Source organism: Cyprinodon variegatus, unplaced genomic scaffold, assembly GCF_000732505.1.
Source record: "Cyprinodon variegatus isolate N-32 unplaced genomic scaffold, C_variegatus-1.0 Scaffold636, whole genome shotgun sequence".
Taxonomy (NCBI): domain Eukaryota; kingdom Metazoa; phylum Chordata; class Actinopteri; order Cyprinodontiformes; family Cyprinodontidae; genus Cyprinodon; species Cyprinodon variegatus.
The window spans coordinates 209,273-225,191 of record NW_015151089.1 but is presented as its reverse complement, the minus strand read 5'-3'; the positions used below and the strand labels follow the sequence as shown (position 1 = coordinate 225,191).

At 42.5% G+C, this 15,919-nt stretch overlaps 1 protein-coding gene across 1 annotated transcript in view; it reads left to right on the top strand.

The window, feature by feature from the left end:
• The window catches only part of LOC107096599 (poly(ADP-ribose) glycohydrolase-like), a 36,242-nt gene that overhangs the window by 15,869 nt on the left and 4,454 nt on the right, over positions 1-15,919 (top strand). Inside the window, exons 7-14 of the mRNA XM_015393329.1 lie at positions 156-316; positions 398-477; positions 559-631; positions 2,371-2,446; positions 2,517-2,664; positions 11,398-11,476; positions 11,565-11,673; positions 11,803-11,902. Coding sequence (XP_015248815.1) covers positions 156-316; positions 398-477; positions 559-631; positions 2,371-2,446; positions 2,517-2,664; positions 11,398-11,476; positions 11,565-11,673; positions 11,803-11,902 — 826 coding nt within the window. The remainder of the gene's footprint in view (positions 1-155; positions 317-397; positions 478-558; positions 632-2,370; positions 2,447-2,516; positions 2,665-11,397; positions 11,477-11,564; positions 11,674-11,802; positions 11,903-15,919) is intronic.

Here is a 15,919-nt window from a genome sequence, read left to right as displayed (position 1 = left end):
TGACTCCACGTCTCCCACCATTACTAGGTAATTGCTGACTAGCTGACCATCGGTGCTGCTACAGTTAGCTATCCCTCATGCTGGTTGAGGAAGCAGCCTACATGTCTGATGTCACTGTATAACCAATAACTAACGATTTGTTTCTGTGGGTTCAGACCATCCCGCTGCTTCAGCGTCATCAACCTGCAACCATCACTTTGTCCCAGTTCCAGATTGCATGTCTGCTCGCTAACGCTTTCTACTGCACCTTCCCTCACCGCAACACCACAAAACCCGACTCAGAATACCACAACTACCCGTCAATAAACTTCAGCAGGTCAGCAGTCACAGGTTCTCTGGTTCTCCCCCAACTTGTTTAACATCCTGATTATTCATTTTGATTTGATTTTGCACACAGATTGTTTGGAGACTGGTCAGAGCGGAAGAACCAGAAGCTCATGGCCATCATGGAGTATTTTAACGTGGTGACAGATGATAGTAAGTACCAAACCCTGAACCCAATCCGGTTCATTGGTGAGATGTACGCAGGAAGTCTATAATTATCTGTTTTTTCTGTAGAATTCAGACATGATGGACTGGTGACGTTTGAGAGGCGTTGCCTCAGAGATGCAGATGTACCGGACTGGAGAGGGTAATGCCTTATATTGGAAATATTTAACATTGTTATTATAGGAACTGCTGGAATGCAAACATTGAGTTATTTATTTTGCAGCATTTTAAACAGTAGATAGATCCAGAAGCTGATAAAAAGCTGACATACAGTTTCTTAAGACATCTCTAACATTCTAGAAATCAACTTCACTGCACTGATCTTTATCATTTAAATGTTTGCTGACTGGTAAAGATCTTAGGTTTAAATTATGTGTCCTTAATTGGGTTGGTTTTGGATTAGCATTAACCAGAATCAACTGTTTTGCTAGCACTGAATAAATACCAGCAAAATGCAAACTTTTAATCAAAGAGAGTTTAAACACATCCCAGCTGTAATTGCCCATATAGAGATTATATGTTGATTTTAAGTGTATATTGGTGTTATATTTTTCAGAAAGGAAATGTGGAAATATTAAAAGGGTTTAGTGAGTATTGTGGAAGAGACTACAAGGTGTCCATGTTCTTCGTGTTACAGTTGCACTTTAGAGATATTAAACCAAAGCTTTGGTGTCCAGTCCAAAGAGCAGAAGCTGCTTATAATTAGTTATAAATTTACAGATGATCCTAATCCAGAGTTCAAACATTAACTTGGATCTGGAAAACAAACTCGACAGGTGAAGATTAGACGCAACTGTGAAGCCATCTAAAGGAAGGAACAGAGCAGACTGTACATTGTAAGGAAGATTAGGTCCTTCAGTGTTTGCAGCAAGATGCTGCATGTCTTCTATTAGTCTCTTGTGGAGATTATGATCTCTTCCTCAAAATAAGCTCATCCAGCTGATAAAGTGCTGGGTTCCAGTTTGTGGGGTTAGTTTGTTTTCCTTTTCAGTTCCACCGGTTGTCCACCGTCGGTGCCATCTGGTTACTCTGTGTTGAAGGGCGTACCTACACGTTTCAACTATCTGCACCTGCAAAGAATCATTATCACCCCAGAGGACTATATTAGCAGCTGACTGTAATCACCTCTTCGGCAGAGTGTTTTGCCTGTTTTGGGAAACATTCAGATACTCTGGGATATTTTCCAGTCCTTCCAGCTCTGGAAGAAATCCAGTGGAGACCCTGAGAGTTCCACAACTCCTCTCCTCCTGACCATAATCAAAATCTCCAGTCTGCACCGCTGCTCCTTTGCTCTATTGTAAACTTACCTGTCCACCTTCCAAGGCCTCGTCCATCTTCAGTCAGCCAGTGCCTTCTGCTGCCCCACAATCTGGAACCTCATACCCCCCTCCAATTCTGGCTGCTAGTACAATCGCACCTGGACTCCTGGCCGCAGGTCCCACCAACCTGTCTTAATCTGGTTTCTGTGTTTTGCTTAACAGTAAATAAACATTCTCACTTTATCAATCTCTCCGTGAGTGTTTCTAAATGTGGGCAAAGAAGTATAAGACTCATCATGACAAAAGAAGGTCAGCTCTGTTCTAGAAACTTCTCTAGAACCTCTGGAGCTTAATTCACAAAGATAATTTTTCATAAAGGGGGGTATGATAGAAAGGAATTGAAGAAATTACCCATGATGAGAGCTATTTCCATAAATTGAGTCATTTTAAATTTTGTTACACAATAAAATAGTTTATTATTTGCAACACGTGATTTACAACAGCAGGTTTTTATTTGTTCAGCTTTTGACAAAGGGGTAAAAAAAAAACTCATGTAAACCTAAATGTGGCCCCAGCAAAAAAAGTCTGGTTACCACGGTTATATCTGTTTTATTTCTTGTAGGTGCAGAGAAACACTGGGAAAACTGCATGTAACCTCAGAGGGCACGATCGAGGATGAAGGTACAGGGCTGCTTCAGGTAAAAGGCCCACGGTGTCAGGTGACCCACAGCTGTCCACACAGGCCTGACTGTATCTGTGTGTTTGCAGGTGGACTTTGCTGCCAAGTGGATAGGCGGGGGTGTCCTGGACACTGGTCTGGTTCAGGAAGAGATTCTGTTCCTCATGCATCCAGAGCTGATCGTGTCTCGCCTCTTTACAGAGAAACTTGACGACAAAGAGTGTCTCATCATTACAGGTTCAATGAAATATGAAACGTTAAATCAGTTATAGAAGCTGATAATTTTTTTTGTACAGTGTTGTTTTAAAATGTAGTTCTGGTTTTAGTAATTTACACATTAGGATTAGAGTTTTTCAGAAAAAAGGAAACTATGAATGTATTAGCTCAGAGTGTTATCAGAGAGTATCAATCCAATGAGCACAACCGTAAGTTTGCAAAGAATAGCCACCAAACCAAACAGCCAGAGACCTTCAAGTTTCCTTTTTAAAGGAAATAATGATGAGTTGGTAAAAAACCAATCAACCACCAAAAGTAAGAAATAAAAAATGTTCCCCCCTTAATGTTGAAGCAGAGTTTTGGGAAATAAAATGTATCACCATTAAACCAGAGATTTGTACAGGATGTTGGACTGTACTTTGACTGAGGCGTTATAACCTATAAATAATCCTTTAATTAAACAATTTTGCAGGTATCCCAGTATTCAGCCCCTTGCTAAAATATATCATACCCACAGCATGCTACTGCTGCCACCACCATGTCTCATTGTGGAGATGGTATATCCAAAAAAGTTATAATACAACTCACTGGACTTTGTTTTTAAGTCTGGAGACGTTTCACTTCCCATCCAGGAAGCTTTTTCAATTCAAAATGTCAGAAATAGCGTTCAGTTCAAGGCTTTTTAGAGTGGACCAAAAACAAAGCCTTGTTTTGGTGTAGAAAATATGCAAAGTGAACTGGACGAATGGGTGTATCATGGTGAGTTGGTGTATCATTTGGTGTATTCGAAGTAGTGATGAAAACAGCAGTTCTTTTGACTGAACTGAAAAACTAGTTTCAGTACATTAAAATGTATAATATTCACAATATTATACAATGTAAATAATTAAAATAACATTAAAATTCAAAAGATTCGCACACAAAATTACACAGTGTTCTATTTATGGACCTATCACTGCTTTTTCTGCCACATTAACTTTGTAAAAGGCAATAAGTGTGTTTTTTACTGGTTTTACTAAGTGTGCTAATCATAGACTTTTAACAAACTTTTAATTGAAGCTAAAACAGGCAATAAATCATATAAACTTTTCAGGCTCTCTCTTTACCTTATTTTGAAGTTCTGCAAACATGAAGTTAGTTGGCTTGGATGAGAAAAATACAAGTTTATAGTGACTTTTACATATAAAAAATCTGTTATCTATGAAAAGGATACATTTTGATGATTACATTCTGAAAAATATCACATAAATCACTATTATCTATTCCAGATCATTTCCGTCGTATGTTAGTACATCTAAAGGGAATTTCGTTCCATTACTATTGCAAGAAAATAACCTGTTTTCTAAATTGAAATTTGAAAAAAAAAAAAAAAAAACAACAATCCAGAAAAACAGGCTTAAATAGAAGGCAACTTGACTTTTGCTTAGTTTTTATCAAGACATTATGAAACCTATCAAGGAGTTAGAGCAATCTGTAGTTGGAGCTCTGATGATTTTAAGAGCATGGAGGTCCATCCTTCTAAGCACATTTCAAGTCAGGTGAAAATCAATGATCAACATATCGTCTTTCTGATTTGTTGGAGCATATTGTGTATGCGTTTTGTGTTTGGCAATTTGAGTCACAATGAGTGTTCATATGTTAGGAATGAGTTTCAGGACCAAATAATAGATGCTTGGAAGCTGAAATCACAATCCTCCCACTCTGTTCAGTGATTTTTCTTTATTCACAAAGATGGCTTCCATCACCCCTCTTTCAAACCACCTGTCCTCTCTGTCCAAAGTCTAATAATTTTTTATTCAAAAGTGTGTAATTTTTTCTTGAGGTGCAGGTGTCCCACTGGTGTCCTGCCCAGAGATACCGCCTCGCCTTTGCTGTCCCATGCATTTTGTGTAGCTGTTGTTTGCTTTCTCCAATATAAGCGTCTGATTCTCAGGATTAAGAATATTATTCTTGGCATTCTCTCTAGTGAACTTGATTTGCTGACCACTGGGTTTGGATTTTGACCCGAGTGTCATCCACATACCGGTATCTAAACCAGTGAGTTGGTGGTGTTCCCTTTATGAGCTGAATGCTCTGCCCTCCGCTGCATCCAAAAAGATATTTGCCAAAGTGGGTGACTCAAGGGAGAAAATGGCACAGCCAGGGTTTATGTTGGTAAAGGTTATCACTGTATTTGAAAAATATGTGGTTGACAGGCAGAGGTCCAACAGACCACACATCTGGAAAGGTGTTAAAGTGGTCCTGTCCTTAAAGCTGCAGTCTGTAACATTGAGGAGAGAGCAGACTTCGACTGAAAATTTGAAGAAAAACAGGTTTCACGCCACTCCCCCACCCTCTCTGCTTCACTCATGCCCCACCTCCAAGCCCCACCCCTCTCACAGCATCTGCGCGGCTACCGCATGCGACCAGAAGGGAAGGGTGGGGCGGGATTCAGCGTGTGTGAGCTGTGATTGACACTCCATCAGACGCTCCTCTGGCTGTGATTGGTTGTTTTGACTCGTCCCGAATGATTCTTTCCAGATTGAAATACAGGCAGTAGGCGGGACCAATTGAAGCAGTTTTTTTCATAGGTTACATATCACATGTACTGCTGTCTGGGCATAGGGACAGTTTTAGCCAATATGACAAAAAAGTGATTTTTAAAACTTACAGACTTCAGCTTTAAAGGATTCATCATGTTGTATCCTGAGTGCGATACACAAAACAAAAAACCACCTGACTTGACTCACGTACCTGTAATGTACATACAGTCGTACGTCTATGTACATCTACATGTACAAAAATCACCCTATTATTTTAGGGGTGCGGGCACGGGTTAATGAACAAAATGCGTGTATCATAGACTTACACTATGAATGAAACTTGTTTATATTTTCTTATACTCATCTTAGAATTTTTTTTTATCAAGAATATTGAGATAACAGTATTTTAAGCAACGAGGCAAAGCTTCTTACTTCAGCCAACTAACAGGTATTATTCTATAGCCCCATTAAAACTACCCTTTTGGAACCATGTTGAGAACGGTCCGAGCATGGTAACCAAAATAACTGTTGAGTGTTAATTGAACACAACTGAACCAGAACGTGCCAGAAACAACAGAACCGCGCTAAATCTAGTACTAGTTCAGCAGTAGGGCTCTACGTTGAGCTCTACGTGGTTCAGTTGGATTTTGCCATGTGCGGCTTTGTAATCAACAGATATCTTCACCTGTTCACAACATGAACTTCTTCTCGCTTGTGTCAGTGAGCCCCAGGGCAGCTATGGCTACATTGTAGTTTGCCACCATCAGTGTGAGAGTGTCTGTGTGAATTGGTGAATGACTGTTCTGAAAGTAGTGTAAAGCACTTTGGTCAAGTCTTCTCACTTGAAAAAACTCTATATAAGTATAGGCCATTTAGCATTTCTCAGCCTATTAAAAATAATTGCCATCAAAAGAGCGAGGTGCATTCTGGGGTGATGCTAAGACCGAGGCTCTTATTGACATTTGGACGCAGGACACTATCCAGGCACATAAGTTCTTGAATATTATGGGCGCCACCATTTTTGTTTGCATAATTCCTTGAGGGCTGTAGTATCGTGGGAACCGTGCTAGTGTGATGTGTAAACGGTAGTAAGGAACCAAGCTCGTCGCGATTAACTGATCCAAGGTTGGTCCGAACTTGGCAGGGATAGGTGTCAAGGGGTAGTTTAAACGGTGCATATAGGCACAGCATGCACTGGATGTAACCATTAGACGATGTTATTTTCTGCCTCTGTTTTTATAAATGGCTGTGTGTACACTTTGTGATCATGGGTTGGCTAACACTCTATTATTTACAGGTCTGTGCAGTTCTGACTGGATTGTAAATGGGGATAATTGAGGGTAACAGGTTGGGTCTTGGTTCTGAAATACTCCGAGCCGCTGAAAAAAATAAATAAAATGTACACCATAATTCCCAGCTCCACCAAACTTTACACTTGGCATTGCCAAGTGTAAAGAAAAAAATGGACTATGTCAGATGAGTACCGTTCAAAAGATTTCCAGATGGAGAAATGTGATCCCCCACTCCGGAGGACGTGTCTCCACTGCTCCGGAGTCCAGTGGTGGTATGTTTTACACCACTTCATCCAAAATGTTGCATTGCACGTGTGATGTACGGCTTGGATGCAACTGCTTGACCACGAAGATCTCTGTGTAGTTTTCTGCAGCTAATGTGAAAGTCACACCTAGGTTGGAGGTGTGTAGTGATTGACTCCAGAAAGTTGGCAATCTCTTTGTACTATTAGCTTCAGCATCTCCTGACCCTGCTCCTTCAGTTTGTTACTTTGTGGCTGAGTTGCTGTCGTCCCCATTTGTAAATTCATAAACTCCCAAAAATACATCTTGCCACAGATGTGTTTGCCCTCCATAGAGAATTGTTCTGGGCCAATGAAAGGCAGTTACATGTATGAAGTCAATGCATCAACCAGTGGAGGAAGGATGAAGCAAAACAAACATGGCTTTACCGGTTTCAAATGGAATACAATTCAGTTTCAATTCAATTCAGTTTATATAGCGCCAATTCACAACACGTCATCTCAAGGCACTTTAAAGAGACAATACAAGCAGATCATCCAGTCAGATTGGTTCTAGTTTTCTGTCTAAGGAAAACCAGTTGATTGCATCGATTCATTGACTAAAAGGCAATCGCTCATACCAAACATTGCTTGTTGTGACAGTGCAGAGGAATCCTCCCTTTTAACAGGAAGAAACCTCCAGCAGAAAAAGGCTTAAGTGTGGGCAGCCATCTGCCGAGGCCGACTGGAGTTCAAGGAGATAGAAGTAGAAAAAAAGAGCAGAGACAAAAGGCAACGGTCAACCAACTCCACAAGCGGCCAGCTCCCATGTCAGAGGATAAAAGAGAGCACATCCAGCCAGTCACAGTCAGAGAAAAGGGACAACAATGAAAACAGGTCAAGTTCCAACATCTAAAAACAAAGGTGTTGATGGCAGCAGCACAGCTGGTATTTCTCTCCAGGATGGAGTCACAGCCAAACAGGAACAAACCAGATAAAGCTACAATGAGAAAAAGCAGAGAAAGCATAATATTAGAGATTAATCTAACAAATTCTGCAGAATGGGAGAATCGAGATATAATAAAGCAGAATGATGAAAATGGTTCCCTATGTCCTCCTGCAGTCTAAGCCTATAGCAGCTTAACTACAGAGATAGTTCAGGATAACCTGAGCCCCTCTAGCTGTAACCTTTCTCAAAAATAAAAGTTTTAAACTTGCCCTAAAAGTAGACAAGGTGTCTGCCTAATGGGCTAAAACTGGTAGTTGGTTCCACAGGAGAGGAACATGATAACCAAAATATCTGCCTCTCATCTACTTTTAGAAATTCTAGGAACCACTAGTAAACCTGCAGATTACCAACGAAGTGCTCTGTTAGGAACATAAGGAACAATATTCTACAAACCCTTGGATTTAGATGACAGCTCCTGATCAAAAATAACACCAAGATGTATGGCTTTATTATTTTAGATCAATTTAATCCCATCCAAACGAAGAGACTGACTAATCAGCTTATATTTCAAAGAATCTGGTCAATTGTCTATAACTCCTGTTTGGTCTGCATTCAGAAGCAGAAAGTTAAGAGTCATCCAGGTTTTTATGTCTTCAAGACATGCCTGTAATCTATGTAATGTCTTAGTTTCATCTGGATTTATAGACAGATATAGCTAAGTATCATCAGCATAACAGTATAAATTAATCTCTGTCTAATTCTACCAATTGGTATCATATATATAATAAAGATAATTGGTCCTAACACTGATCCCTGTGGTAGTCCACAGGTAATTCTAAACTCTATTAAAGTAATTCTGAAGGTTATTAACAAGTGGTCAGAGAGGACAGGGTTGTGAGGAAACAGTATTATTTCTTCACATTCAATGCCATATGTTAGCACAATATCCAAGGTATGGAAATGAAAATGAGTGGGATTATTCACATTTTGTACAAAGCCAATTGAGTTTAAGATAGCATTAAAGTCTTCATTAAAGCTATCACGTGTAATGTCAGCAAAGATGTTAAAATCCCCCACGATGATGACCTTTTCAGCATTCAAAACAAAATTAGATAGGAAATGGACGGTTTGGAGGTGGGGGCATGGGTAAATACAATCAAGTAAACCAAACTTCTCACTACTTTTCTAGATGCTAAAAACCTTTTCCAAGAGCTTCGGCAGCAGTACAGTTTTCGCAAATATCAGATTTATAGTTCCCACGCTGCAGAGTTATTTGAATCTGTGGTTAAATGTCAGCCAAACCCATTTGCAGAGGAACAGATAAAACCTTTCAACAAATCAAACATTATCCGCAACATCTCTTACTCAAGAAACATAAACAATAGCCCAAAGCCGGGATTCTAACTCTGACACCCTCGCCTTCAAAGCTACAAAAATACTACACTTATTACACATACCATTATCTATAAATGAGGCAGAGGAATAACTGAACATCTGACACAGAGAGCAGAAGAGAGGAGAGGACAGTTTAGAAAGAGTTGGAAAAGGGTCAGGGTAGAGAAAGAGCGAAGCCCTTACTACCAGAAATAAAACCGCATAAAAGCTACTATGTTTTAAAGGACTTCTGGACAGATGTCACAGAAAAAAGATTGAATTCATACAGAGAGCCTGAGCAGCACTATAACGTAGGTCAGCAGTCAAAACAGGAAGTAAACACGATATCTCTCATGAACAGCAGCAGTAGCACCCTCTACTGGCAGGAGGTCCCTTTTGAAAAGCAAGCAAAAGGACATGATTTGTGCATTTGTGGATGAGAAGATGGTTGTGAGTTTCAACTTGATTTGGTTAGAGTTGGATTTATCATTAAAGTGTGTCAAACAAATCCAGAATGTGTCATAAAACGGGACAAATGAGCCCAGTATTCAGGTGAGACAGACAGTAAGAAGTTTCAAAATGTTTAATGACAAAATAAATAAACAGAACAGAAACGCGTTCTACTGGGAGGGTGGAGCATTGCCCACTCTGGTTGAGGGAGAAAGGAAAGTGACCATGATAACCTGACAGAAGATGATTATCCGTGTGAGTCACTATCCTGGTTCAGTCCATCCTCTCGGGTGAGGCAGGATCAGCTGACGCACTGCCAACGAGATGCGGCGCTGAGCCTTCTAAAGTGTCCCCAGTGCAGCAGCACTCCCAGTGAGCAGGCAGGAGAAAGATCTAGGTCAGGGAAACAGTTCAGAACAGCACAGTTCTGATATTCAGGAGTTCGTAGCCCTTTCAGGTTTTCTGATCCAAACAGGAATTGACAGATCCAGGGTTCCAGGAATCTTTAGAGCATTCTGGCGGGTTCAGAGTTCTAAGGGTTCAGCAGTGAGCTCAGTTAACATGCGCAGATGGAGACAGGTGGGCTCAATGGTTGAGAGGAACAGAGACAAGACATGGTACCAGGACTACTGCAGAACTTTACACTGGCTCCAACCAAGAGCCAGGATCGCGGGAGTTAAAACTGGCTTTCCTCACACTCCGATCCAAAACCAGAGGGCTCTGACAGGAAGAGCCAGAACCTGAGCTACCGCCGCACCACGGGTTAGAAACCCTGGGGGCTCTGTGGAAAAGAGTCAAGACACGTTCAGAACATAGGAGACAAACACAAACATCCTCTCCACACGCTGGCCCCTGAGAGCAGGGACATGAACCATGGACTAAACTTAAAAACACACAAAACAAATGAACAATAATAACTAGCACGAACAACAAACAGTAATAATGATCCGGCCCGATAGCTGGGCCGAACTGTATAAAAAGCAGCGGGAGCAATGGATAAGATCAATGATAATTGGAGAGCAGGGATTGTACAGCAGGTGAATGAAGTGAGTAATTAGATCAGCTACCGGGGCTGTGGGAAATTCCATTGGGACCAAGTAGCACTAAATTGGTGACTTAGTAACGACACTGTCAAGGAACGCTATGGACAGCGGAAACATGCAAGAGGAGGAGAGTTTAGTGTCAGAGGTCGTGGATGATTCTCTTCCGTCATCCATTTTTTATTTAGAAGAGGAAAGCGGGGACAAAGATGTTGTGGAAGAGGACGCCAGGGCGGCAGAAGCTTGGTTTGGTGTAGAAGGCTTCCAGCCGTACATGTTTCAGCCCTTGCCTCGCAACGCTGCCAGTTCTGTTAGCTCTACGCCTGCTGAAGACACAGACGTCCATCCCTGTGAACACTGGGACGGAACTCAATGGGAAAGGAAATGATTCTCATTTCTTATTTCAACCATTGCGTATATTAGCTGCGACATATGAAACAAGATGCAATGACCGAATAAATTTGATTGACAGATGAACGTTGATATATGATTGGCCGAATTTAGGTGTTCAGGCTGACGTCTAACTAACTGGCCTGCATGAAATAACACACAAAAAAACAGATTTAGGACAGGATTTTTTTTTTTAAACAGAAATGTTCTACATATTTGGACAACATCATCTGATAAAGAGCACATTTATATACATGTTTAAGTCAGACTGATTTGAAATTTAAATATGACTTCCCCACAACTTTAAGCCATTTGCTCAGAAGTATTCAAGGCAAGCTTTAGCTATTAGCTCTGGGATATTCAAGCTAAAATTTATACATTAGACAAGGTAAATAATCAGTTAATGGTAGGGGTTTAATACAGTCTTTTTTTAAACATAAAGCCCAAGATGTTTTTTATGGTTAGCTAGGTCCGATTTGAAATGCCATACTGTGTTTTATTTTGTCTTATCCTCAGGTACGCAGAGGTTCAGTTGCTGTGATGGTTTAAGTGACAGATTTCAGTGGATGGGACCTTTCCACGATAAACTTGAAAGGTGTGATTAGGACACGTCTCTATAAAACATTAACAACAAAGATTTTAAAGTGTTCTAATTTATTGATTTCCTCCAACTCTTTTTGCAGAGATGATTGGAAGCGGCTAAAGCGTCAGATTCTGGCTATAGATGCGCTTCATTTCAGACATCCAAAGGAGCAGTACAGTATGGATAAAGTTAGACGGGAACTGAACAAGGTCAACATTTTTTCAAGCTCTTGTCGTGTTGAAACATTTAAAAAAACATGTCTTGTTAAACTGAAACTTGAGCAAAAAATATTACTGAGTTTTTTCTTATTTCGATTTTTTTTGCATGTGTTTACAAAGGCTTACTGTGGCTTTAAAGGCCAGCCTGGCCGTGAAGAGCCAGACATAGCTACAGGGAAGTGGGGCTGTGGAGCCTTCAATGGAGACGCAGAACTCAAAGGTAACATTTTTTGCGCTATTGTTCGATCTCTAGTTTTTGACTTTGGTCAGCATTACACCGCTTGAACATTTTCGCTTTTTGCCCAGTTAAAAACGTAAAGTTCTTTGTGCTTTGTTGAGGTCTTATTTAATAAATAAATTTATATACACTAAGGAAAATAAGCATTTAAACACCTCTCTATCAGCTAGAACTTTGAACCTAAAAGACCTGTTAGTCTGTAAATCCTATCCTAAATTAGATGCACCTGTTTAAGGTCATATGCAGCATAAATACACCTGTACACCCCATGCAATCAGTAAGAATACAACTACTAACATGGCAGAGACCAAAGAGCTGTCCAAAGACACTAGAGACAAAATTATAGAACTCCACAAGGCTGGAAAGGGCTACGGGGAAATTGCCAAGCAGCTTGGAAAAAAGGTCCACTGTTGGAGCGATCATTAAAAAAAGGAGAGGCTAAACATGACTGTCAATCTTTCTCAGGCTGGGGCTCCATGCAAGATCTCACCTGTTAGGGTCTCCATGATCATAAGAGAGGGGAGAAATCAGCCCAGAACTGCATAAGAGGAGATGGTTAATGACCTGAAAAGAGCTGAGACCCCCATTTCCAAGGTTCTTTCTCTAACTTTGCTCGGTGTTTCACTATGGGAATCATCCTGGCGTGACCAACTACGGAATCTCAAATGACATCACGTCTGTCTGTGACAGACAGGTTGAGCCATGTCCGTGGCTCCGCTCACCAACTAAATCACGTCCAACCTTCCCGCCTCAACTCATTCTCGCTTTCTTCCTGTGTGAAGACTACAGCTAAGCTCCCTCAGCATGCTCAGGCTAGCTTTGACCTGTTTAACGGTTCTCAGGCGTTCCGTAAAAGAAAACATCGCTGAACGCAGGACCAGGACAAGCATGTACCATGCTGGATAAGCGCTTTAACAGAAGCACCTTTAGGAAAACAAACGCTGGGAGCGGTGACCACGTAAAGGCGAGCTGTTCCTGTATCTACTCTGTTTTAATTAACGGAATAGAAAGTGTTTGTTTTTTTTCAGCCCAGCTAACACGCAAAGGTGGGCTTGGTTTTTGGCTAGCAGTGTGTCGCTAGCATAAGAGTCCAGTTAATGTGTTGTGGCGGACAGACTTAATATCAGTCAAGAGCTAACGTGTAACAACGAGCTCCGTGTTTGTCTACGGTCATGTCTGCGGCTCCTACCCCTGCCAAAGGTTCGGAACCGAAGGCTAAAGAGGTTGTATCCCGCCCGTGTCCAGCATCATGCGTGGTATCTATCTCGGGGCGGGGCCCTCATCCGATGTGCATTGCATGTATGGGCGATATACATGCTCAGGCATGGCTGGCGGACCCTCAGGGATGCCAGCAAGTCGCGTCAATGCTGGAAAAGATCCTGGAGAGGCAGCTGAGGGTGGCTGTCACTAACAGCCAGGACCCATGACTCTCCTCACCTTCAGCTGTTTTGGAGGCGGGTGAAAACCATCAGCCACGAGCCTCTAAGAGCTGGGCGGACGTGATGGAGGAGGAGTACCTGTCCATGCCTCTCCTATTTGAGGGCCTTATGGACAGCGGGAAACTCGATGCAGGTATCGACGAAGCGGAGGGTGACGCTAACTCCGACCTCCTCGAACTGGAGGACATGTAGGAGGAGAAGGACTCAACCTTCCCGGGTCAACACTCCAGGCCTCCAGGCGGGGCAGAAGTCACCTTCCCGGGGGACAGTAAGCTGTACGAGGAGCAGAACAGGACCTGTATGACGGTAAAAGGCTTCCACCAGCTTTACCACCAGCAAAGCAACTTTTACCAGCCCTTAGTGGGAAGCTTGCATGAGAGAAATGAGCCGTTTCTGGTCCAGCCCATTTAAGAGTAAGCTTCCCACCAAGGGCTTCTCTAAGCTGGAGATACAGGGCATGGGTGAGCTGGGGCTTGCCGAACCCCCAGCAGTAGAGCCTTCAGTGGCTTACCACCTCCGCCCTAATCGCAGATCGGTTTCAGCATCTTCAAACATCTCGCTCCCAGGTAAAATGGACCACCTCACCGCCTCCATTTACCAAAGGAAGTACAGATATGCTGGTCATTCAGTGTGCTCACTTAACGCTGTTACACTGCTGTCTGCGTATCAAGGTGAAAACCTGAAGGAGATGGGGCGTCAACTGGACTCGGGGACACCTAACCCCAGTATATGGGATGAGATATGTGTGGTGAACGATCTCATGTTGAACTCCTCTAGAAGGGCTTTTCAAGGTTGTGGTTATGTCATGGGTCTGGCTGTCTCTGGGGAAAGAGGCCTATGGTTAAACCTGTCAGGCCTGAATGATTCCCAGAAGGCTGAGATCATGGATACCCCCTATGGTCCAACAAAAGGTCTATTTGGCCCCTCCTTGGAGAAGATGAGGGAGACAAGTACCCGCAGAAAACAGGAGGGAGGGGCTTTTAACCTTTGTTTGCCCCACAAGCCCAGCCAACCCCCCCAACGAGACCCAGACCTTGGTTTGCTGCTGCGGCAGTGAGAGTGTGGCAAAGTGGAGCCAAGCCTTCAAGGAGACCTGCCACACAAACCGCCCAGCAAAGCAAAGTGGAGAACCCAAGACCACGGGGGAAGAAGTCTTCTGCAGCAGCCGTTGCAAAAAAATCGTTCATCCCACACTGGGGAGAGCAAGAAAAAGCGGGCAACCTAACCTCACTGTTAACAACCCCACCCGAAGAGAAGGTTTCCAGGCACTGGGGCAAACTTCTCTGTCCAGGATTCAGATGCTCCTGTAGTTCCCAGTTCACCAGTAGTCATGTTAAGTTCTCCCTCTGACATTCAGAGAGAAGACATTTTGGGGTGGAGGACACAGTGTCACCAAGCACTTCAGCAGTGTCATCCAACACTCCACAGCGTGTTATCAGTGTCACCAAGCACTCAGCTGTGCCCCATTTCACAAGGTTTTGTTCCGGGGCAATTAGAGAAAATAAACACAGCTTTTCTGCAGCCAGGCATGTTGCCATGGACAATAAAGAAAAGAAAATAACAGAAATGGCTCTCTGCCACTTACTTCTGTGCCCAGCGGGTTAGGGTTAGCCATTATGGGATCTCACTCTGGTGTTGGATGCCCTTTGTCATCATCCCTTTGAACCTTTGGAGGGTGTTGGCTTAAAGTTCCTTTCATTGAAAACTGCCCTGCTCTGACCACGGCTAAGAGGGTAAGTGAGTTTCATGCACTTTCATTCAGTCCGGCCTGCTTACAGTGGGCACCGGGGCTCTCTAAGGTGTGCTTGAGACTCAACCCTGCTTTTGTGCCGAAGGTGTTTGAATCAGCCTACATGTGTTCAATGGTGGAATTGCTGCAATTCCATCCACCACCTTTCTCTTCAGCAGAAGAGCAGAAGCTTCATTGCCTATGTCCAGTGAGAGCTTTAAGAGCTTATGTGGACAGGACAGCCTGTTTTAGAAGAGCTGACCATCTGTTTGTATCCTGGACTACTGCTCATCAGTGTTGGGCACGTTACTTTGTCAAAGTAATAAATTATAGTTACTAGTTACTTCTCCTAAAAAGTAACTGAGTTACTGAGTTACTTCACAATAAAAGTAACTAGTTACTAGTAAAAGTATCTATTGCGTTACTTTCGCATTTCTCGTAACCCTCACCATCCGGCCCTCACCTTCTCGGCGTGTGTTTCCAAAGCCAGCTGAATAGAGCGGACGACAAAGACAAGAACCTGCAGAGAGTTTTGCATTTATTGCAACTCAACGTAAATGACATCAGGGGGGTTTATAGGCCCGTCAGATAGCGTTTCCCCTGCTTAACATGGGGGGAGCGCTATCTGATGCGGTGTAAATATCATCAGGCTGCATTACCTCTACTCATGGGTGTGACGTTTTTTAACAGGCCGTTCAGATCTGGTGAGTGCATGAAATTAATAACTGGGGATGTGTAATTCTGAGATCCTGTGTGTTTGGGTTGTTATAGATACTGCAACATCCATCCATCCATCCATCCATCTTTCTCCATATAGGCTATCATTTGATC